Below are 24,875 nucleotides of genomic sequence, written 5' to 3' on the forward strand. Positions count from 1 at the left end.
AGGGAGGGTGGGAGAGAGGGAGGGAGACTCGCTAATCTGTCGATCCCTCCGTCGCTTGGCCTCTAAACGTCAGATTGAATCTGGACACAGAAGGCGGGGGTGGGTGGGGGGTGGCAGGAATGGCATCATAAGCAAAGGACTTCAATATATTATGTAATGTTTGACACATTTGACTCATCTCCATTAGGTAATTAGTGGCTCACATAAAGTTGTGATTCTTTCTGTTGGAATAAGATCAAACTGGGAGGGGGGCTGCCCAAAGTGTGCGCAGAGGTCCTTTCTTTGGAGGTGGACAATAGTGTCGCTAGTATTGTTACCGAGTCGATACTAGCGCGATAGGACCGATACTTTGTTTTTGTTTTTTCTTTTCTAAATTCAGCATGAAGCCCACTCAACTGTCTTAAATAAATTATTTATTCTTTTTTAAATGTAATTAATGTTTTTTCTTGGAAATGAACCTCAAACATGCACTATGAAAAATGTCTGAAACTTTTTGTGTTGACTGTCATGTCTATTTTAGCCTGTAGCACATAAGCTGAACTAACATGCTTTAGAGACAGAAACTTTAACATTCCAGGTCTCCAAAAACAAAAACAGTTTTAAAAAATGAGCTCACAAATCATGACCCATGCTCTCCTCTACACAAGCTGCCTTTATAGCTTAAATATATTGGTATATGCAATAGACTCTGTACTTACTTGGTATCGGACCAACACCAAAATTTGGGGCCTTCCATCAATTCGCTCAGCATATTGAATTTATGGTGAGTATTGCCTCTCTAACTGTGAAATTTAAAAATAAAAGACATATTGTATGTATAGGAGTGACAAAAACAAAATGCATGTACTAATGTATAAAAGAACAACTGTTTAGTTTAATCTTGTAATGTCCTCCCTCGCAGTGTAAACGTAATCACAGACTGTGTTTGTTGTGTTGCAAACCCAGCTGTTAAAAGCCTTATAGAGTGGATCTGGAATATGCCCTCCAAAACCTGGTTGCATGTGTTGCTAGGTTTTTGTGAAATAAGCCTACAGTATGTACACTTTTACATCCACGCCTCCACCCCAGACTGTTATATAATTCTTTTCTAAAGCACATGCAGATCAGACTGTTTCTCAGGGATCAAACATTTTCTGGTGTATGAGATCAAAGGCCACAGTTTCACGAGATTTAGCCTCTAAAGGAACTGAATAGAGATTAGATAAGACATCAGTACAGTAAGTTGACAGAAAAGTCATATTAGAGAATACAGGGATGGGAGGGATGAGGATTCCTACACTGGCACTCCTCATGTCTTGCTCCTCCTCTACTTTCCTGTCATACCTACTTTCGAGTAACGCATTTCTAAAAATTCCTGGAAAAACACTCATTATGTCTCATTAAGCAAAGCAGCAACTGTGAATATGGTCAGGCAAAGCAGATTCGAATGTGATGCAGTAATCCTCGCCATGCAGACAAAACAGAAACGATGCTGTTTAAGAGGATAATATATACATCAAATACAAGTTAATGAAGTTGAACTAGTCATTAGTCTCTTTCTGAATCTGGTTGATACATTTTTCCTGAAGTGTGGTTGTTTTTGTTCTGTGAGTCCACTTTTCCAAAGTTTTGTAACTCAATTATTTTTCAAGCTCTCTCCATTAGGTGGGTGCTTATATTTATTGTCAACCGCACCATAAAGGTCAGCATGGCCAGGGGCTGTAGATTCACTCCACCCTCCTGGCCACCCCTTCTCTTGGAGTTGGACTGTAAGGGCTTTTGATGTGGAAAATGTTAGGTTGTCGTACATACTACAGTGCATTTAACAGGACTGCATTTGTTGGATTCCTCATCCACAAACTCCTCCTTTTTCCTGTTAGGCTCCTTTTTTCACCATCATGTATTCTCTCTCTTATCTTTCTGTTTTTCTCCAGCTGATCCCTCCTTAATATCGGCCGAGCTCCTTTTTCTACTCAAGTCACTTTTCTTCCCTTTATCTCAAAAAACAAAACAAAAAAAGTCTCCCTCCCATTCATCACAGTCACGCATCCTCACACTATTTATTTACCAGGCCTCCTATGGTAATACAACTTATTCCTCTAGGCCTGTCACATGACTTCAGTGTGATATACAGTAAGAACACACATTTCTCCTTCCTCTTGTGAATTCCACTTCAAAATTATGATGAGCTCGATGAAACCTTAATAATGGCAAAAAGAAAAAGAAGCCTTGTGATGGTGCAATAACCCACCAATCTACTAGAAAATGCACGCCTGTTTCCCGTGGGGTTGTGCATGCTTGACAAAAGACTTTGCATAACACAGACATATCATTCTCTCTAAATCAGCTGAGATGTTTTGTGCTCTCTGGCTTCTTGACTGTTGTCAGGCCAGAGAAAAAAAGACGGTGAATGGCAATGTGCAATGTTGTAAGAACGAAAGAAAGTCATTTTAGATATTAAAACCTTTACATTTTTATATTTCGTGTTGAATTAAAGTCTTATAATGTCTGTAACAGTCTGCCATGTCATTACCGTACAACGACAGACTTTTCTTTTGGATCATTTCGACAGGTAAATCGATTTTTGATGCTGTCGGTACTATTTTGCCACCAACGGTTAATTTCTGTCGCACCTGCAAGGTTTCAGCGGGCAGTACGACTCCGCCCCTCGCGTCACGTTTCCTTGGAAACACCAGCAAACATGGCTGCTTTGAGAAAAAGTGATGTTGAGAAGCCGTTTTTATAAGAGGAAAGACGAGCTACAAAAGGTAACCGTTTTTTTAATGTTTTGTTTTTATCGTAAGAGTGACACAGAGCAAACACTGTATTATTATTATTATTTGCTTTAGCTGGCCCCACTTTCTTGCTCTTCAAGCTAGCTCAACTCGAATAAAAGACAGATCAGTTTTCTTTTAGGATTATTCTGATTGAATGTTATGGTGGTTGGGACAAATGTCACACTGGCACTACGGAAATATAACCTAACCCTACTAAACCGCCAAAAAGAGCCGCTTAAAACTACATTTAAATTTCAGCAATAGTGGCCAGTTTTTAATATTAATTTATTTTCCTGTTGCGTGAAAGAACTGGCTCTCCGTCATTGAATGACTTCACCTGGATTTAACAGATTTGCTATGTCTATTTCTGTATGCCGTTATCATTAAGGCTTGCTCGGTAATGTAGTCCTGTGCCCTTCATAAGTAAGGTGACATGGAGGTAGAAGACAGGAGAAGCCCCGCAGAGGTGGAGCCTGACAGGTGTGGACAGCTGGATGTCCACCTCAGTCCAGGTGAGGAGAGTAAATGGTAAATACCAGATCCTGCTGCTTCATGTAGCTTTCAGAAAAAAAACCTTTAAGTCTCACACATATACATTACTTTATCCATAACTACACCTATATAAAACAGCCCTTTTTTAGCTTGAGACTGAGATATGCTGATTTATTTCAGATGATCCAAGTGATGAAACCTTTAAAGCCGAAGAGTCAGATGTGCCTGCTGATTTGGACTGGTTAGAAGAATTGTCTGAGTGGGTGTTTGCTATTTTTTTTTTTTTTTTTTTGAGAACTATTGGGCAGTTAAATCCAAATGGCAGTGTGTCTTGTATTCAAAACCACGGTGCTTGTTTCGGTCAGATATTGTTATACAAAGCAATAAAGTTCAATTTCTGTTTTTTATTTCAGCATCTGTTGAAAGTCTGTTACATCATATACTTCCATACATGAAAGACAGTCTGTGAATAATAGTGTGTGTATCTAAGAGTTTGCATCACATAAGGAGCCTTTTCTAAATGTAATTCTGCATCTGCCCCAAGAGAGGATGATGGTGTTGACGATGGTGACCTTGCGGCTATGGCTGACGGTTGTAAGAAGAGGAGTTATGCCGAGACAGCACGGATGTTCAAGCTGAGACGAAACCTCGACCAGCTGGACTGCTTTCACGGACAGAAGGAGCATGACGTGCTGAAAGCCAGGTCTGAACCTGGCACTGACAGACCTCTAGAGCTACAGAAGCTCCTTACCTACATTTTGTGAACCTTTCTAGACTCCACACAAACCAGTACCAGTAGAAAAGCTTTTTTATGAGAATTTTTTTTAAAAATACACAGGCTTTTGCCCAGTCTTTTCAAAAATGTTCCCCTGTTTTATTCCATTTTTTTCTGCTCCTGCCCTTTTCACACAAGGCCAATCATATCTGTTCCAACTGATTCGGCAATTTGTAGAAAATGATTTCAGCCGAGGACAGAACATTTCTTATAATGTCCTTTCTCCCCACTTTCCTTCCGTCTTTTTATTTGTCTGGACCATGAGCCATTGAGCACCTGATGAACTGTGATGCAGTTCCATGGAAAATGTCTGTCATCTTCCTTTAGCACAGAGCATCAGCGGTCAGCGTGGAGTTATACTTCAGCCACAGTAAACGTGTGTTTAATGGGAACCTAAATGCACCTATCTTTCAACCTGTCTGCAGGCCTTGTCATACCACGTGCCACAATTTTCTTTTTATGACGGTCTTTTGCCACAGCCGCAGATTGTTGTGTTGCACACCATTAGACTGCAAAAGGAACATTGGGCAATTCAAAGCTGTTACAGTGTGTGTCCACTCTCAGCTTTCTAATATCTTCATTTGATTACCTTGTTAGGACACAGAATTACCTCCCTGTTGTTGCAGTGGCCTCAAGGAAATCCATTAGCCAGTGCTCTGTACGCATCCTATTTTAAGTGCCTTGAAAATGTTCACGTTTTTGGTGTTTCTCTATGTCAGCACTGCAGCTTGTCTTCTTTATCCTGTGTTTTTTTTTTCTTCAGAGAAAAGCTAAAACTCTGTCAACAGAATATTCAAAGTTTGTTGGAGCAGAGGGATAACTTGGAGAGAGAGATAGAACAACAGAAAGTAACAGACAACAGGTGAGTTTAAAATAAACCAACTGGTCTTTGGTACTTTTATTTTGACTAATTTTTTTTGTCTTTCTGTTTAAAATTGTCAGCGTGGCTTTGTTTCGACTGCGAGCCCAGCATAAGCACCTATGTCAAAAGCTGCAGAGTGAGGAGGAGCTCGAGGGCCACATCAACATTGAGCTGAAGCAACTAGAGTGAGTCCAAGAAGAAAACAGGTCTTGATCTAAGAGGCATTAGTACTGCTAGAAAAGGCCAGCACCCTTATTTGCCGCAATTATACCACTGCTTTGACACTGAGAGCAAACACAGAGGGTGGCAGATAATTTTGTTGCAAGAACAGTGTATTTGTGTTTTGGTTTTTTTGCAGTTGTCAGCATGTAACCAAACGGATTTGCTGTGTTTGGGTGTCTGATAAAGCTTCAAACTCAAAAATGTATTTTTCTAACTGGTCTTCATGGATTGTATTTCAGCACTTCAGTGGTATCCTAGAAAACACACCCACAGCTCTGCAGCCCCTTGTGGGTTTTTTTGTGCACTTTTTAGTCATAAAGCCTGGTTACTCAATACAGTAATAAAGGCTGTAAACAATTTTGCTGTGTAAAAAATCTGTAAGGAATCCTTTCTCATTCTGCTGTTAGGAAGTGTGGGTTTTTCTAGAGGGAAATAAAATACTGTAATGGTTTCAGTGCAGGTTTAGAAGCTTTTTAAACAATCATACAGCCAGGTTTAAGCTGGCCTCTTATTTGAACGAGATTTATAAGATTAAAAAAAATAACAGTTTAGAAATAGGATAGAATAGGAATACTTTGGGTGTTTCACAGTGCAGTGCAAATCTCTGCGTGGTCAAGCTGACTATAAGCTTACAGCTTGTAATGAGAGTATTTCAGTCAGTTAAAAAATGTCAGTATGAAATGTCTCAGAACAGTGTGAAACTGTTAAAGTCAAAACTTTGTATGAAAAGTGTCACCTCTTGGTGAAACTGCCATTGAAAGAAAAGGGCGTGTTTATAGTTTAAAGTAGAGGGATCGGGGATTTTTAATTGCATGTGTTTTCAGGGCTGACAGCTGGCTGATATTGAGGTGGTAATATTCATCGTATTGACTCTACAGATACTTAGTGTTTTTAGAGTTCTCCCATTCATTTTATTCCATCTGCATGCATTTGTCCTTGCTCCTCAGACTGGAGCTGAGTGAGGTGGAAGTTGAGCTTGGCAGATGCTCCTTGCTCCGGCAGGAGGTGCAGGAAGAGGAGCAGCTCTTCCAGGTTCTTAAAGCCCAGAAGGCAGCAACGAGGCTGCAGCAGGAGAGGGAAGCCAGCCAAAACCTGCAACTCAAGATGAAGAATCTGAGGGAGTATGGAAAACAGCCATATTTACCCTCCTAAAAGCTTTGCTTTTTCCCCTGATTTGTTGTCCTTATTATGCATAGACAATTCAAAGCGATTTGTCATTATGTGAATAACTAAGAGTGATGTGTTGCACATAACCTGAGTGAAATGACTCTTGTAGGCACATTTTGTTCCTGTGTATCCATTATATTTAAAGCATGTGATTATTTTCGTGAGAAGCCTCTATCACAAGCCAAAAATAGCCATGTGATGATAACACTCTGTGTGTAAGTGTCTGTGATTCTCTTCTGATAGTAAACAGGCAGCCATGCTAAAGAAAGAGAAGACTGAATGTCAGACGAAAATCGAAGAGGGCCGAGAGAGCCGCAAAATAGCTGCCAAGTACTTGAAACAGACTGTAAAAAGGTAATCAGCTTTCAAACCAATAAACAGTGTCAGAGGGGTAAAACAAAGATGTGAATTATCTCAGAGGACTCATTGGAGAGCTGGCACGTCCTATTGATCATTCGCACATCCTGGCAAATTGCATTACAAGCAGAGTAGACATGACACTTGAAAGAGCTCAGATTTATACATCATTGATCTAGCTGAAAGTGATCTGAGAAGACAAAAAATCTATTCAAATCTTGATTTTTCTAAAAATCACTAATTACTCAAGCCATTAGAGTCTGTTCTGGTGTATAATAATTTTGCATGATATTTCACAAATGTAAATTTTAGCACAATCTACACTTCAATTGAACCCATTGTGGAAATGTAGTGAGACCATCATAGGTCCTATTGTATATATTTTTTTATTTGTTAATGGAAACAAATTCTACACAGAAATAGCTGGTGCCTAGAAAGCCAAAAACTATAAAAACTCCAATAAGCCAATAGTTGACCTTGTGGAAATCCCATTTATACATTATGAACACACAATTTTATTAAAGGTTGTAAAAACTACACATACAATTGTATGTATGCTTACCAAATATGTATTTGTCTGTGGCTGAAGATAATCTGAAAATATTTGCTGTTACTTCCAAGTTTATTCCACCTATAAGTTGACTTGAATTCTGTCCTTTTGTACTACTTACGATGTCACCAGTGTAAATTTGGCTCAACCTTGGGTTTTTAATGCCAGGCAATAATAGCACATTTGCTGTTTTCTCTCTGTGCTGTATTTGACATTTTGCGTGCTTAGTTGGTGTCCCCATTTCATTCAGGATGAATCAGCAGGAGGCTGAGAGGGAGCGGCAGAACCGAGAGTTACTGGAAAAGAGGTTACAGGCTGTAAAGTCATTGAAAACTAACATAGAAGCAACCCAAGTAAGCAAAAGAACAGCATAACATTGTGGTTGTTTCATTAATGATGAGATTTAAAAAAAGCCTATATGTTATTATTTTTTTATATCACTACTGTGCTTTTTGGTTACTATAACATCATTTTAAGTGCCTAAATTAACATTTGCATTATGAATTATTTAGCAATGAAGCTATGAAGTCATAGTGATCCAACTAGGCTCACTTTGAGTTGTGTGTGGATATGTACTGTTGACAATGCTTTGTTTCTGTTTATTGCTGTATTTTCTGATTAAACATATGATTCAAGGCAAATTGTGTGTCTAAAGAGAAAATGTCTCTTTGTCTGATGTCTCTGCCTTCAAACAGTCAGTTCAGTCTTAAAGCTGCATGTGGTCGAGTATAGCTTTATTAATCTGCCGTTGTTTCCTTAGGAGAATTTACAGGTCCAGCAAAGCAGAGCCAGAGCTAATGCCCAGAAGAAGGAGCAGCTACAAAGACAACTGAGAGAATCCCTGCAGGCCCAAGGAATCAACAGTATGAAACATATGTACCAGCAGAAACAACAGCAGGAAACAAAACGTAAAGAAGGGTATGTCCTCTCCTCTACTCTCCTCTCCTATCCTCTCCTCTCCCACACGCATGTCCTCCACTCCCACTCCATGCAGCAACGTGTGGGTGTTTTCTCTCACTGTGTGCTGAGGAATGCATGACCCCATTTCAGGATAATGCAGTGTTGTCGATTTACCCTTCTCAGGGAATTTCAGGAGAGCCAGAAGTCAAAAAGAGTGGAGATTGTTTCAAAAATCCTTCAGGAAGAACAGCTGACGAATAGGAGGCAGAGGAAGCCGGCACTGCTACTGCCCAAACCCTCAGCCACTGAGAAGTTCCTATCTCTGAGGAGGGCAAGTGAGAAGCTCCCGTACTACCTGGATTCTGTTCCCCCATCAGCTGCTGAGGAGAAAGCCACAATCGTGAGGGGGAATCTAAGATCTGAGATGCCTACTATGAAATGATTGCTTGGAGGGCATTTTGAGCAATTTATAATGAATCGTTCGTGTGTGTTTGTATTTGTCCAACAGTTCAGAGATTTCAGTGACACCAGCAGCTCCTCGTCATCGTCAGCTTGCTCTGATGTTGAGGACCTGGAGGGGACTGAGGAAAACGAGGAGAAAGTGAATCACCAGATCCCTACTGACAGCCTGGCTGAGCCTGAATTCTCCGGACTGTGGGACCAACACATCAAGGTTGACTAAAACAACAGCCGACCGAAAGCAAACCTATGCAACCTGCTAAATTTAAATGGCCATAAATCACGTACCATTCAGCAGGCACATTAATATCCTAAAGATTGCACTCGAGACTCCTGCTGGTTGGAGCATATGCATTAGACTGGAATGGGAATAACTCAGCATGGTCACAGTGAAGCTTGTTTCAGGCAGGTGAAAAGAGACGCCATACACATACACATAAACTCTGTACAAAGAGTCAGCAGTCAGGCCTCAGTGCTGAGGGAACAAGGTAGAGCTCTGTTTTTGAAAACTTGTGTTATTTATTTGGCATTAATAATGATTCTGAAAGCATTAATGTGATTAGTCACATTAAAGAGAGCACTGTTTACATTTTAGAAATCGACAGCTAGCCAATTTTTTCCCATTTGTACATAAGCAATTGCAAGACTTTCCATCCATCATACTCTAGACAACAACTACAGCTTAGCTAATATTTTAATATAGAGATCATTTATTTCAATATATATATAAAATAAGTCAAATTGAGTTGTGTTGATCATATCAGCATTGGCCTACAGTGACAATTTTGAGATCGTTCCATGGGAGTTGACGTTAAAGGTGAAAGTTTCTACACTAGCTCACTGACATGAAGATGAGAAGCCTCTGTGTCTAATCTGGAGCCCCAGCGCTCTTGAAATGTGGGGCGACGGACATCACTTCTCATTGTGCCGGTGCCTGTGAGCCCAGAGCGAGCGTAGCGTTGCAGCTCAGAGGTCTGAGCGAGTGACAAGCCAAGTGGAAGTGATCTCTCCTCCTAAAATACAGATCAGACTGACGCCCTCATCAAAGGGTACTTTTCAACACAGCCAGCACAACAGCAGAGCAGAGCGATACAATAAAGCTAATGAGATGATTCATGAGGGGGAGAACAGTGATTAAATGTCAACACGTCACTTTGTAACAAAGTTATAAAAGCGCTCTACAGTGCAAAATAAAGCATGGACGGAATAAAAATACAAAACGCTGAATAAGGCAGCCTTGTAAACCACACCAATACCACTAGTATCAAATCCACTATCTTGATCCATAATGATACAGTATCTATCCGTTTTCTACCAATTATCTAATTCAGTGTCAGGGGGTTGGGGGAGAAGGGTATTATTTATGACATAAAGCTCACACACTATTTTTAGACAACTGTGATAACATGTAGTAAGTATGACTCTTGAAAAACAAGTTTTGGTTAGATATCCTTTATTAATCCTGACAGAGCAACTCATTCCCTCCATTTAATCCATCCTTACTAGGAGCAGTGGGCAGTGCCTCTGCAGCCAGTGCTCCAGCTGTAAGCATATGGTCAAGGGCACAGTGACAGGAGAATTAACTTAGCATGTTTTTGATGGCGAGAGAAACTGGAGCCAGAGTGCTGTGTACATGCCTGTGCCCTAAGGTGAAGGTATTTTAAAATAACCTTGTGCCCAAGTTAATTTCTGACACTAGAAAAACCTGTTCGCTATACAGTATGTTGGATGTGTTAGACCAAGCCTAAAAATGATTTAAACTTCCAACTATTGAATAACAAAAGCACCTTAAGAAAACTTTTTGGATGATGAAGTTACCTGTTGTTTTATCACCATACAAACTCCTACATGTTCTATTCCAGGAATGTCAAACTCATTTTACATATTACAAGTGGACGGGACCATGAAACTCCTCTATCTGTTGGTGTAAATGAGTTTAACTCCACATTTAATCCTTCAGATAATTTAAAATAAGAAAAAGAAGAGCAATTTCAACAGTAGTTTCCCAGTTTTTCTACATGGCAGAGAAATGAAGGACGACTCTGGGTTTAAATTATAAGAAATTATGATCCAGAAAAATGATCTCCCTTTTCTTTTTTTTTTCTTTTTTTTTTGTACTGTGGATCCATTTGGCTGCAATCTTTGAGTATCTTATAGTAGATTATTACTAATTAGCAGTTGTTGCTTTGCTTGTGTGGTTACAGAAAATGCCCAATGAGAATACTACACTGGTGCAAACACAACTGAGGCAAGAAAAACCTCCAATAGCGAGTGGAAAGCTCAATATGACTGCTAAAAGAAATCGTGGAAAAGAGTTAAAAGGGCCTCCATTCATTAGTAAACCAGAGGTCATCCTCTTCAAGGTATGAGGGTTTTTTTCAGTCCCAAAACACAAAAATGTATGTCTTTATTTTATTGTAGAATCTTTACCTTAAAATATAAAGTGCTATAAGGTAACTGCTGTTGTGATTTGGCACTATATAAGTAAAACTGAACTGAACTGAATTATTATATTAAATGTTTTGGTCTATTTTAGGACTTTGATGTGGGAAAAATGTACAAGAAGAAAATTGTCCTGACTAATATCAGCTACGCAGTTATTAACTGCAAGTTTCTCGGGGTCTCCCCTCACTTGAAGAACTTTTTCACCATCAAGTAAGTTTTGTGTTTTATTAATTATAACAGCTATAACAGTAAACAAAGACCTAAAGTATTTGTTTTAGGCAACAATTTTAGGAAAATCTTTCTAAAATTCTCAATAGGCAATATTACCATATTGAAGTTGATTCAGGAAGAGCCAATTACTCCAGTTCTACGAATCATGACAGACAAAGTAAATATCTCTGAAGGGAAAACCAACATAGCATAGCATCACGCAGCCCACTAGAACCCCTACTGAATCCCAGCTGAGGACAAAATAGATATATTTATCTCATAGAGATGAGAGAGACACCGGGGGGGGGGGACTGCATTAACGCAGCGGTGTTGCTTCATGGTTGTGCTCGTTTGCGGGTTAAAGTATTGAAGTGGTCGGGAAATCTGGTTTCAGACATCTGATAGTGTGGCACCAGAAACGGATAAAATTCCAGAAATCAAACATTAAAGGTCTGTTGTGATAAACTCCCATATGTATTAAACCGCTTCAGTTGTCACATTGAAACATCTGGTCGTGCATCACCATTTAGCAACCACTTCTTGTCATTTTTTAAAATATGATGTGGAGTGGTCGTGAAAGAAAAGCCTATCCTCCCACATATGGATGCCAGCTTGGATCACCACGCTCACAGCTCCTCTTACGAGGCTCAGCTACATGAGTCAGTCCATGTCTCTTCTATCTCCTCTCTATCAGCATGCCAGCAGCCCACAGGCCGAGCAGAGATGCATTGTTCTCCAGGTCACTCACTGTGTATCACTTTCCCATCAGCTCTCCCATGGCTTGATGTGGTTTCTTCATCTCTTTTCTTTCTGCCTGACTGAGTTGAAGAATCTCGCAGGCTACAGCAGGGTCAGCTTGAACACTACTGATGCCGTTCTTGAGCTTTAGTGCAGGACCACTTGTCTGAACGTATCACCTTCTACATGCGAGTTCTCAATTGCAAACTCACATGTACAAAATGCACTTAAATACCAAATGGGTAAATGCACGCATACTGTATACAAAGCATAACACTCACTGTTTTTCTAGTATCTTCCTTTTATTTGAGAGAAGTAAAGTTGGTCGTCTCTTTGATTTTATTGATTTTACTTGTAGGTGCACATATTATAGTTTCACATTAGCTTCACATTTGCAGACATCAGATTAGTTCTACAGCACTAAAATAATAAATGCTGCGCCTGCTTTTCGTTCATTTTAATCACAACAAAATAAAAATAAGAATGTGTGAAAATTTTGAATTCATAAATTGTAACACAAAGCTCTAGTCAATTCAGTACATTCAGGCTTTCTGTTAATACAGCCTTACAAGGTCTGATATGCTCTATTACTCATTGTGGCTAACCTCCCATTAACCATCATGATACTACATGTCATGCTGTTGGATGACCATCCCCCAAATCCTGGACATTTTAATCACTTGATGCCTCATTAAATTTGTTACAGGAAGACAGCTGAAAATCTGAAATAACCAGATGGTAGGCAATCCGCATAGCAACCTATTGTATAAAGTGAGGAAAATGTATTCAGGCATATGCAGAGCAATAATAATATGAGCTCTCAAGGTTTAAAAAATAGCAGTTACTTCACAGCTGTTTGGTGTTGTTTTTGTGGTTTTACAAATAGAAGAATGCTATGTGGTTATAAGGTCCAAACCTGTGTTACATACTCGGAAAGCCCTGGATCAGGAGTTGCTGGTTGGTGTTTGCAAAATAATCTTTGAATCTTTGAATTAGAAAAATGTAAATGCTCTTTACAAAACTACACTCAACAAAAATATAAACGCAACACCTTTGTTACTGCTCCCATTCCCCATGGGATGGACGTAGAGACCTAAAATTCATTCCAGATACACAATATAACCATCCCTCCCAAACAGTGGTCACAAATCAGTCCAAATGTGTGGTAGTGGGCACATCTGCTATATTGAGATAATCCATCCCACCTCACAGGTGTGCCACATCAGGATGCTGATCTGACATCATGAGTAGTGCACAGGTGTACCTCAGACTGCCCACAACAAAAGGCCACCCTGGAATGTGCAGTTTTTTGCGCTATTGGGGGTCTGGGGACCCAGAACCGGTCAGTATCTGGTGTGACCACCATTTGCCTCATGCAGTGCAACACATCGTCGCATGGAGTCTATCAGATTGTCAATTGTGGCCTGTGGAATGTTGGTCCACTCCACTTCAATGGCTGTGCGAGGTTGTTGGATATTCGTGGGAACTGGTACACGCTGTCGTATACGCCGGTCAAGCACATCCCGAACATGCTCAATGGGTGACATGTCCGGTGAGTATGCTGGCCATGCAAGAACTGGGACATTCTCAGCTGCCATCTGCCCTGAACAATGTGAACCATGATTCATCTGTGAAGCGCACACCTCTCCAACGTGCCAGACGCCATCGAATGTGAGCATTTGCCCACACAAGTCTGTTACGGCGACGAGCTGGAGTCAGGTCAAGACCCCGATGAGGACGACGGGCATGCAGTTGAGCGTCCCTGAGACGGTTTCTGACAGTTTGTGCAGAAATTGTTTGGTTGTGCAAACCAATTGTTCCAGCAGCTGTCTGGGTGGCTGGTCTCAGACGATCTTGGAGGTGAACCTGCTGGATGTGGAGGTCCTGGGCTGGTGTGGTTACACGAGGTCTGCGGTTGTGAGGCCGGTTGGATGTGCTGCCATATTCTCTGAAACGCCTGTGGAGACGGCTTATGGTTGAGAAATGAACATTCAATGCACGGGCGACAGATCTGGTTGACATTCCTGCTGTCAGCATGCCAATTGCACGCTCCCTCATTGCTTGTGGCATCTGTGGCATTTTCCTGTGAGACAAAACTGCACATTCCAGGGTGGCCTTTTGTTGTGGGCAGTCTGAGGTACACCTGTGCACTACTCATGATGTCAGATCAGCATCCTGATGTGGCACACCTGTGAGGTGGGATGGATTATCTCAATATGGCAGATGTGCCCACTACCACACATTTGGACTGATTTGTGACCACTGTTTGGGAGGGATGGTTATATTGTGTATCTGGAATGAATTTTAGGTCTCTACGTCCATCCCATGGGGAATGGGAGCAGTAACAAAGGTGTTGCGTTTATATTTTTGTTGAGTGTATATTTAAAAAATTCAACTAAATAAAATAAGTTTACATTATATTTGGGATTTGTAGGCAACGGGGTAGAAAGTGAGTAAAAGTATATCATGGCCAGAGTTTCAGCAAAACAATAAAAATACTTGGAGTGAGGCTCTGTACGAATTCATTCATTCAAATGTTAACCCTAAACCTACAATTCAGGAATAAAATGCATTATTATTATTATTAGATTACTTTCTCTCTGGCAATTTAATGATACATGCTCAAAAGGTACCTTACCTGTGAAGACATAAATGTTATCATACACTGATCATCCGTAACATTATCACCACTGACAGGTAACGTAAGTAACACTGATCATCTCTTCATCATGGCACCTATTATTTGGTGAAATATATTTTGTCCAGCAAATGAACACTTTGTCCTCAAAGTTGATGTGTTAGAAGCAGGAATTGTACTGGATAAATGACTGGGTCAGAGCATCTCTAAAACTACTCTTGTGGGGTGTTTCTGCACTGCAGTGCTCAGTATCTAACAAAAGTGGTCCAAGGAAGAAACAGTGGTGAGTCAGTGACAGGGTCATGAGAGGGGAGTGGGCTCGTGTGGTCCGATCTAACAGACAAGCTACTGAAGTTCACGGTGGTTCTGATAGAGAAGTGTCAGAATAGACAGTGCATCACAATTTGTTGTCTATGGGCTGTATAGCTACGGAGCAGTCAAGGTGTCCGTGCTGACCCCCGTCTACTGCTTAAAGCGCCACCAACAAAAAAATGTTCTTGTCTTAGTTTTTATGACATTATAATAAAAATTTTACTACAGCACTGTTGGTTACATCATACTGCAGTCACAGTAGTGATATCAAATGGTTGGAATGATCGTTAAATTTAATATCAAGTTTACATGGTACTACTGTAAATTGTAAGCACCCTGTCACTGTATTTATCAGAATCACAAACTGCACCAGGATCATAAGCAAAACAGCCTAGAAAAAAAATGCTAAGTGGTGTCAGAAATCCTCGGTTTTACAAACTGAGTCACGCTCATACATCCTGACGAATGAATGCACCTGTTATACACCTTCCCTGTATTTTTCAGTGCCTGTTGTGTGTAATTATTCACACATGAAACCACACAGTATTGAGATCAGTCGTGACAACTGAAAAATCATCATGGCTCACCCAGCTAAAAACATTAGCACAGCTAGAGAGAGAACCAGGAACCAGGAACACACTAGACTTTTTCACACCAGCCCATGGTTCCCTGTACGCCCCCTGAATTTCTAAAATTGGCTTCGTTTCCCCCGACACCCCCTGCCCAGCGTAGGTGCATTTGTGCCACAATGGGCTCTGCTGTATCTTTTCACTACTGGTGCAAAAACCACAACAGCCTGGGCTTGCCACATTTGGTGAAAAGCCAGTGCATAGAAGTTGTGTTTTTGCAGTTAGTGCCACATCCTAGCATGTTACTGCAAATGACTGGCTTAGAGGAAGACACCCCTCTGTGGCGTGTATGTTCCTGAGATCAGTTGTGAGAGAAAGCCGTGGACTGTCGTAGAAATGGTGGTACTCGGCAGATACTGAGGGTGTGATCACACGTACGGTTTGTTTCATTTGGTTCAGTCGTTTGGAAGTTTGTTACTGACAAAACTATTCACAGTGGTGACAAAGTAAAAGAGGACCCTTTAAGCCCAACTGCAATTACATTTAATGTCGAGATTTCCTCAATCCTGATAAACCCAATCTGATGAAAACACTGAAAACCATATCAAACCTAAACTGAAATTTGGTCTATTTAAATCAAGAACTGCCATAAATACAGAGACAACATTATCACTTGCACTGCTAATTAATAACCAGATCAAAAAGTACTGCTTTATATGTCATTTGACCTTTTTTTTTTTCCCAATTTAGACTCAAACTGTTTTTAAAAACCTGAAGTCTCATTTACACTGCATTGTAATGGATTTAACTGTACTATTGTTTAACTGTATATTATGCTTTTGTCTTGTTTGCTTGTTGTCTTGTTCTCTCCTTTTTTCTGAAGCAAAGTTTGCTTTCATGCTGTTTAGGAGGCACATGTGCATCTTTGTCTTCTATCTTCTGTGGAAAAACCAAAAAAAAAACCCCAAAATATGAGAAAGTCCAGATGAGCCAAATTGGGCTTTCCCATGCATTGAAACATTAGCCTTAATTTTTCTCTTGTGCCTATTATCATACAGCAGCATACAATCAGAGCTATCATTCAGAGTGAGAGGGAAAGTTATTACACAGGAAAAATAGGATCCTACCGCAGTAAGATCAAATTCAGCGCAGTCCTGGTCCATCCAGGCTTAAATTTTATTCACATTTTCTAAGAAACAAAAAAAAAGATGATCCAAGAAAAAAAAATCCTGGCTGTCTGAGAAAAGACCTTAATAAATGAACTTTACTTAATAGATGTGATATGTTCTCTTTGGTGTATTCAGTGTTATTCTCTTGCATTTTGTTTCTATAAAATATGGTCCTTTGTGGCTTCGGTTTGATTTCATTTGTTTTTTGTTACTATATTTGCATTTAACAGTAGCTCTCAACATAACGCATATGACTGACATTACCCATATGGAAAAGAAACTTATAAAAGACTTGCATAAGATGTGGCCTACTTCATATAGTGAATCATGTAAGGCTTATATGATTTTCTCATGAAAGTGGCCACTTTCTCATTACTTTCATATATTGTTTTAGTAAGTATCCAAAACATAAGAATTTCATTTATATAATTTTTCAAGGGATCTTATATCTGTTTTCACTCTTGTATGCTTTTCATACAAGTTTCACACAAGACAGATGCAAACTTTATAAGATTTATATATATCTTTTCCATATGGGTAACACTCGCTAACAGGCTGCAGCCTGAGACACAACACAGCAAGACTAACATAGAATCCTGTTAACAAGTAATTAATCAGTCCTGCTGTCAACGCAGGCTACCGAAAGCATATTTTTACTTTAGCCTAGTTTTCTGTCTTTTACACACACAGTATATGCATGTATAGGAGCAGCTGCGGTTCTAAGACCTGTGCATAGTCAGCAGTACTTATCTTTGAGCAAATACTAATAAGGTCTAAACTAACCTGCTGATGGTAAGCAAGCAAGTAGTAGAAATGTCTAATTTGCAGAAGTTAAGGGGTTTTTTGGTCATAGTATTTAATTGTGGCCTGGGGATGGCACTGGAAAAGTTACTGAATCGGAGAGCCAACTCATTAGAGACATCCTGCTGTGACAAAAAATGTCTGTGGACTTAATGGAAAATCATCCAATGGTTCTGGGGACAGTTTATCCAGACTCGGAAGCAAAAACTAGTCCTACACCCACTGTCACCCATGAATGCCAAATGTATGGTGACAATGGGTGTGAAAAGTCACAAAAGTCAGTAGGTTTTATCTTCCAAGGACGCTTAAACGTTTGTATGCCAGAACAACGTTTATAGAATGCCGTCAGTGTCAGTCGAACATTAACGTGGAGTCTTTCTTATATTTAAACTCAAACTTCGAGTTTCACCTGCTCTTCTAAAGGGCTCTATCACCCGTTTGATTTCTGTAAAAGATTTTTTCACACTGTATAATTGAAGATCCTTAGACAGCCTTATGTATTATGCTTGTATCCAATTGAAACCATCAAGTTGACAAAGTTAGTTTCGTCTTCTCAACTGCCTGAAAACTGTCAAAGTTCATTTCAGTGACTGACATGAGAAAACCACACTGCACTTAACTGAGTCTGTTGTTTTATTAATCGCCCTCTTGGTAGTCTGTCTGTGTCTGTCCATTTAAAAACATCCAAATATGAGCACCAGTCAGCGCTGCAGTTAGACTTAAGTTCTGTGACAGGCCCATATTTATTTCAGCCATCTGCCTGAGTGTCTTTTCAAGCAGCTTCACTTTGGTTTTTGATAGATTAAAAAAGTATAACCTGCCTCGAATTTCCCAGAGGAACCCACCCGAGGGATTAATAAAGTTCTATCTAATCTAATCTAATCTAATCTAAAGATTTAGTCAGCCTTAAAAAGTTGCAGCTTTTATATGTTGTCTAAAACTGTGAAAAGATTTGTGCATTATTGTACTTTGTAGCCACCTGATATAAAGAGAACCAGATCTCACTTCAGAACAATTAGCACGAGAGAAAGATTATTCAAGTACTATTGACACACATGAGACAGAGTTTTCATGCTTCTCAGTAAATTGCTTTCAGAAGTGGTTGAGTGTGACTATGAGGGTGTTTTAGCTATGCTGAACTGAATTATGGACAGAGACTCCTTATTGATTTACTATAGTAGAAGCCAATGAGGACAAGAATGTATAATTTAACCGAGAGTATAGTCAGTACTACTGTATAACAAAGCTTCACCACCTCAGTCCTCTTCAGTAGATATTAAAGGATAAAAACTGTACAGTATGGCCTCATTTGAAGCGATTTATATAGGGCTGTAGCAGGCTTTTTCAAAGACTGCCTCATTCAGAATTTAATCCCAAGTGAACTGTTCTATTTTCCTTCATATCCCTTCATACCAGCTGTCTTGAAGCTAGGAAGAATAGCACCAATAAAGTAGGAAATCTGACCAGGGAAAAAAAGATGAATGTGCAATGTGACATTTACTACCAGATTTACTCAGGTGGAGTTCTTTCATAGATTTCCAGATCACAGTGGTGAGCTGGATGGCAGCTTCAGCCAGGCTGCTCCAAGTTTTTTACCTGGCAACTGGACCAACAACTTCAAACAACTGCCTTAAGCTAAACTGAATGTCCCTTTGCTCACTGGAGTTGATGATAGTGCACATTATTATACTGTGGTTATAGGTTGTTTGCCGTTTAACTGTGTTTTTTTGTGTGTAGTATTTTTGACGTGTGTGCGTGTGAGACAGTCAATCCTACAAACAAAAACACAGATGTTCTCTTTTTAGTTCATCAAATAGAAGCTGAAGGGCTTGAATGCTTATGTTTCTTATTCACGAAGCAATGCAACAACCAAAACAACATGAACATATTCTACAAAAACAAAACAGTAACGGCACATGAAACTTGCTATAAAAACTAGAAGCTCAACATAAGCTTATTTCCATATTCTTTTCTTATTGTTTTGGGTCTGTATTCCTCGTGTCAACAGAAAGAAAGCTGTAATGTTCATTCTGCTTTTTAACAGAGCTTAAAAAAATGGATGTGAGGCAGAGCGAGAAAAACTTGTATGAATCTCTTCAGAGACTCAGCTCTTCTCTTTTCAGACAAAGACGTTAACTTGGCACCAAGGTGCTCTCATCTACAAACAAAAATCCAGCTACGTCTTTAAATGTAGATTAAAGTTTACTATCACAGCAACAGGATCATAGTATTTTTCAAGCCCAACAACAGTTCGTTTAGGATCTGGTATATATTCTGTAACTGTAGCTGACTCCTAATTATGCTCATAGTTGCGCGGTTCCAACTTCTTGTTTATTTATTGAATTTTGAGAATTCGCCTTGCTTCCCTGGCCGCCTGCCTGCTATATTTATATTGATCGGGCCTCTTCTCGTGTCTCTCAAAGGGCAGCAAGTTATCAAGCTCCTCGGGGCAGCATTAGGGTTTGTGCGAACATGTGCTGTGGGATACACATGTTGGTTTGAAATAGCTCACAGTCCTCATGTTTGTTTTCTTATTTGGAAATAGAATTTTTACTTACTTGTATGATTTCCCCTGCAATATAATAAGGATTAACTGCTATATTTTGTCTAACTATGGATTCCACTTTACATGGCTTTCATATAGAATAGTAGATTTTTGTTTCACTTTGTTTTCTTTGGCTTGTCAAGTGAGCATCAGGTTTACTTTTGACATTAGCTTATTCATTATAGTTTAGTATTTTATTTAGAGCTGCTAATTGTTTGTTGAAAACAGCAAATTTGCTGTACTATATTATTGCTGTCATACTCAGCCAGTCACAACAGATGGCTGCCCCTACCTGAGCCTTGTTCTGCTGGAGGTTTCTTCCTGTTAAAAGGGAGTTTTTCTCTCTCACTGTTGCCAAGTCCTTGCTCAAAGGGAGTCATTTGATTGTTGGGGTATCCTCTGTATCATTGTAGGGTTTTTACCTTCAAGGCAAATGCTGTTATACTTTAAATTTTGTTGCTAATCATACACTTCTTTATACCTCTACCAGAGCTTTGCATTAAACAGTAATATCCAATATCATGTTGTAATGTGACTCACTTTTTAAGCTGTGATCAAGAAATGAAAATAATCTTCAACTTTCTGGCATTTGTGTTTCAGCTTCCAGCCTCCTACTTTGTTATCCACCGGGATGTCATTTGACATGCAGGCTATTTTCCAGCCAATGGTTTGTAGCATCACCACTGCCTATAAACATCTATACTTATTTTTTTCTTTAATCTTTATTTTCATCAAAAACTATTTCAGTGGTTATCACCTGTTGTTTGTTTTTAACTTTTGAAATCATACTTACTGTACAAATACTCAATAATAGGGATGAAATTAAGTATTTCTCTGAAGATTAATTGTGTGGTATCTTCCCTGTTTTATCACATGGAATAACTTAAACACAACATGCTAAATAATGAGTCTTTTACAGCAGGTGGATATTTTTTGCTGGCCAAAGTAGCTTCTTCCCGATTTGCCATACACGTAATGGCGTGAGGTTGTTAATTATCCTATCATCTTTCCTGCAAAAGTGTTCTCTGTAAGTGTCTTTCTTAAAATGTTGTGTTCTTCCTTCAAGATGAGTCATCTTATTTAAGATTTGGTTCCACATCCTTTGCAGCAAACAACTCATACAACTCCTCCACTGCCCCACTCTTTGTTTTAGCATCAAATTTTCTGCCGCTTGATCAAACATGAAGCCTTTGTTTTTGCTTACCACAAAATCATTATCTAATCTCTGCAGATCAACGAGGACTTGGAAGGAGAGCTCCAGTTTGCATCAGCTCTGGGTCCCTTCTTTGTGCCCATCAGATGCACTGTAAAGAAATGTATTGTGAGTAGTGAGCTATAGCCAAAGTTTTTGGTAATTACAGATAACTGCTAATTCTGATTTCATAAGCTTGCGTCTTGTGTGTATTTTGTGATGTGAATTTCTTGTCCAGTCTTGCTGTAGCTTTTTACCCTTATAAATTTAGCTCTAATAATTATTTAGGGAAATGAATTTGTGGCTAAACCAATCACACTGCATGGTCACACCACAGAAAAAAACACTGACTGCCTTTTTATTTTTGCTCACTGTCTTATTTAATCAGCTTTCTGTGAATTAATGTATGTAAAACTATGTACTTTGCCTGGCAGCTGTTCACTGACATTGCTAATTACAGGATGTGACTATACTCTTTCTCTAGCTGAAGGTTGACAGCCAGTTTATTGACTTTGGTTCGCACGTTGTGGGCCAGACTATTTCACGGACCATCACACTGACCAACAAGGGGGCACTGGCCACGCATTTCAGCCTGGACAGCTCCACATGTCTCAGTCCAGAAACGAGCTACGTCCAGATGCCACCACAGGTCTCTACCAACACATATGAGGTCAGCTGTTTATGTGGACTGTAAGAGCTAATGTTTCTTGGATACATTAAAGGAGAAACTCCAATATAGCTAATAAAAAAGTCAATTGTTCCTGCTTTTTTTCCATATACATTATACTGCTATTTTGTCTGTAGATTGAACAAGCAAAAGATTTTGAAACCACTGAAAAAAATTGGCATTCATTATTTTCACATGAGAGAATTCCAAAGCTTCTGTCTCAGGATGCCCATACCAGATATTATGGGTAAAAATAAATGAATATATTTGCCTGTTTGTTTATCTGAATAAGGCATCCAGTCAAAACACAGCAACTAACAACCAGAACAGCCCTGAATCCATTGATGCTGAAGATGTCCAATCAAAGCTACAGAGTCGGGAGCTCTCTGCAGGAGAACAGCAAGAACAATCAGGTAAAATATGGACACACACATGACATGATTATCCATCACAGTTTGTGTCCTGAACTAGAAAAACTGAAATCTAAACTACAATACATAATAGCATGAATTCAAAACTGGGCACTCTGTCTTTCTTTTCCCAAATGATTGTCAGTGTGTTTTACTCATGATAAGCACAGGACATGCTAAAATACCAGAATAGCAGTTTTTGATTCTTTGAGTAAAAAGTGCCCCAATGTTGACTGGAGAGACTGTAATGATTTTAGTTAATTTGGTTAATTTGTGCTCTAGTCCTGCTTTTTGGTGATAAAACTTCCCCTAGTGTTATAATCAGCTCATTTTTTTTGTCTAATGCATTTGTTTATGATCTTATTATTATTATTATGTCCTTACATGCAAAGTATTCTGACTCTGATTATTAGCCACAGAGTTAGGCTAATTTGTATTTAGTACTGTTTTCGCCAGGTATTAGCATGCTAACGCGCTAAACTAAGATGGTGAACAAGGTTAAATCAGTATATTGTATTCTGTCATTAGCATGCTGTGCAAACACAGCACCACCTTGGTGAGTGATTATAATATGTGGGAGACAGAGAGACAGTGTTACCCTGAAACAGTCTCTGGAAGGAAAATGAGGACTGACAACATCTCCTCGTGGTAGATGATTTCTTTTTTCCTCTGTCTCTCTATTCCTGTTAGGACATTGAGTCCTTGTAAGAACGAAAATAAAAGAACACACACACACAAAGCGGAGGGTTCACCTTGCTCTTACAGCTGGTGGCAACAAGGCATCTTCTCTTTCGTGTTCTCGCGGATCTGAAGTCTACATCACTGCACTCAGCACTTCCTGCTGCTGATGCTTTGATAAGCTGCTCAGTCTTTTGCCTCTGCTCTGCTGGCTTTGGAAATTCTGTGTTGAAGTGGCTCCGACTCTGTTTCTTTATTTTATCTCTATTGTCGAGAAAGGCTCTTGGATGTTGGACCAATTTTGAGGCTGTTGATGTTCCTTTCTGAAGCTGACTGTAGTACATTTTGTCCAATATGTTTTCTGTGTCACAGATTAGTAAATAAAGGTCAGATTGCAGATTGGCATAAAAATGTTCCACACGTGTCCAAGAGGAAAAACAGTGTTATTTGTCAGAGGGCCTATTTGTCTGGATTTAAATGATATTTCTAATTTTCCTCCAGCGTACACTAAAAATACTGCTACAATGAGGCCAAGTATTACTTCTTCTTACTTATCACTTATTACTCTGCTCTTCCATCAACCAATTACAGGTTCACCATTATTGTTTTAGTGTTAGTCCGTACAAGGTGCCCACTTAGAGTAACTGCTCAACAATAAAACTTTGAGATGACTTGCATTTGTGACTTTTATCTGTGTGTATGGCAGTGTCAGAGGGTGTGAAAACTGTTCCCGGAGCTTGTCTTTCATCTGATTTGGACACTCAGACAGACCAGACCCCCTCAGACTCCAGTGACATAAAACTAAGAGATGTAAGTTTTCAGTCCTACTTCAAAAAGGACACCGGCCCTCATGGACTGGGATTGGGGACCGCTGTTCTAAAGTATTCTTTTATCTATTAAATATCCAGAAATAGCATAGACTGGAAAATGCATAGACTTCTGTTAAGTAAGGTAACTATACAGAGTTTTGCAAAGTCATACCCCAAAAGCTCATTACGAGGTCGCAAGAAGCCCGGTCTTTTGTGCTGAAACACATTTTGCCTGGGCTAGTTACAGCTATACATTAATATTTATAGTCTGGTATACAATTGTTGCTAGTAGTAGTACTGTTATGTAATCTAGCTTTGGTGTTTCTGTGGTTTCATAGAAAAAACCCTCATGACTATGATATACTGGTAGTTTTTCAATATGTTGTTTTTTGAGATTCAGTAAACAACATATTGTATATTTGACTGCTCTTAGGAAGATAGAACAAGACTTGAGGATAGTCTTGTAGGAAGAAAGTCAGCATGTCTGTTCTAATAGCGACAGGCTGAATTAAATTAAAGTATTGAGTCAAGGGTGAGGGCTGTGAGTCAGTCAAAAATGGTCCATCTTCTTTGGAGCATGAATCTTCTTCTTGTCAAATCATAAAGGGACTGCATTTTTATAGCTGAGGTGCCAGAAATCTGCCCAGATTCTGAAAAATTTTGAGTGGAAAGTCGACATTTTGTCACTATTGTGTGTCGTTGAAAGACTCTGCTTCTCTGTTTTGTTTTTAGCAATGATGCTGTGTGTGCCTTGTGGCCCATGTGAAATTCTAGACTTTTCAGGGTTCATTACGTCTCTCTGGTGGGGGGCTAATGGTGCATCACCTCTCCCTCTGCTATTATTGCGACTGTGTGTGTTGCGTGTGCCTGCATGCCCTCGGCTCGATCGTTGTCATTTTGACTGATATTTCCACATTGTGTGGTTGAAGGCTGGTGTCTTAAATGGCAGATTATCCATCAAACTATCATGATGCCACAGTACTGAGGCACTTGCTGCATCATTGGTTTATTACTCATTTTCGTTTATTACGCTCTCACCACCTTGACAGTTTGCCTTCACTGTATGTACATGAGTGTATGCCTGCATACCTTTTAATGTTACATAACTGCACCACAGCTTTCACTTTCTCCTTCATGTATAGGAATACCTTT

At 39.5% G+C, this 24,875-nt stretch overlaps 1 protein-coding gene across 6 annotated transcripts in view; it reads left to right on the forward strand.

The window, feature by feature from the left end:
- Window positions 1-2,665: 2,665 nt before the first annotated feature.
- The window catches only part of cfap74 (cilia and flagella associated protein 74), a 58,146-nt gene continuing 35,936 nt past the window's right edge, over window positions 2,666-24,875 (forward strand). For 2 of the 6 annotated variants that reach the window (XM_080898552.1, XM_080898555.1), the window contains exons 1-19: window positions 2,672-2,747; window positions 3,181-3,268; window positions 3,429-3,507; window positions 3,793-3,951; window positions 4,787-4,885; window positions 4,966-5,070; window positions 6,055-6,228; window positions 6,518-6,628; window positions 7,432-7,534; window positions 7,942-8,099; window positions 8,265-8,481; window positions 8,590-8,754; window positions 10,745-10,903; window positions 11,077-11,195; window positions 20,568-20,634; window positions 21,199-21,288; window positions 21,644-21,829; window positions 22,119-22,239; window positions 23,621-23,724. In XM_080898552.1, the coding sequence (XP_080754678.1) occupies window positions 3,190-3,268; window positions 3,429-3,507; window positions 3,793-3,951; window positions 4,787-4,885; window positions 4,966-5,070; window positions 6,055-6,228; window positions 6,518-6,628; window positions 7,432-7,534; window positions 7,942-8,099; window positions 8,265-8,481; window positions 8,590-8,754; window positions 10,745-10,903; window positions 11,077-11,195; window positions 20,568-20,634; window positions 21,199-21,288; window positions 21,644-21,829; window positions 22,119-22,239; window positions 23,621-23,724 (2,295 nt within the window). In that variant the 5' untranslated portion in view covers window positions 2,672-2,747; window positions 3,181-3,189. Of the gene's footprint in view, window positions 2,748-3,144; window positions 3,285-3,428; window positions 3,508-3,792; window positions 3,952-4,786; window positions 4,886-4,965; window positions 5,071-6,054; window positions 6,229-6,517; window positions 6,629-7,431; window positions 7,535-7,941; window positions 8,100-8,264; window positions 8,482-8,589; window positions 8,755-10,744; window positions 10,904-11,076; window positions 11,196-20,567; window positions 20,635-21,198; window positions 21,289-21,643; window positions 21,830-22,118; window positions 22,240-23,620; window positions 23,725-24,875 lie in introns of all 6 variants that reach the window. The other 4 variants (XM_080898557.1, XM_080898553.1, XM_080898556.1 and 1 more) reach the window with 4 other exon arrangements.

This window comes from Rhamphochromis sp. 'chilingali' (genome assembly GCF_963969265.1).
Source record: "Rhamphochromis sp. 'chilingali' genome assembly, chromosome: 12".
In the NCBI taxonomy this organism is placed as follows: domain Eukaryota; kingdom Metazoa; phylum Chordata; class Actinopteri; order Cichliformes; family Cichlidae; genus Rhamphochromis; species Rhamphochromis sp. 'chilingali'.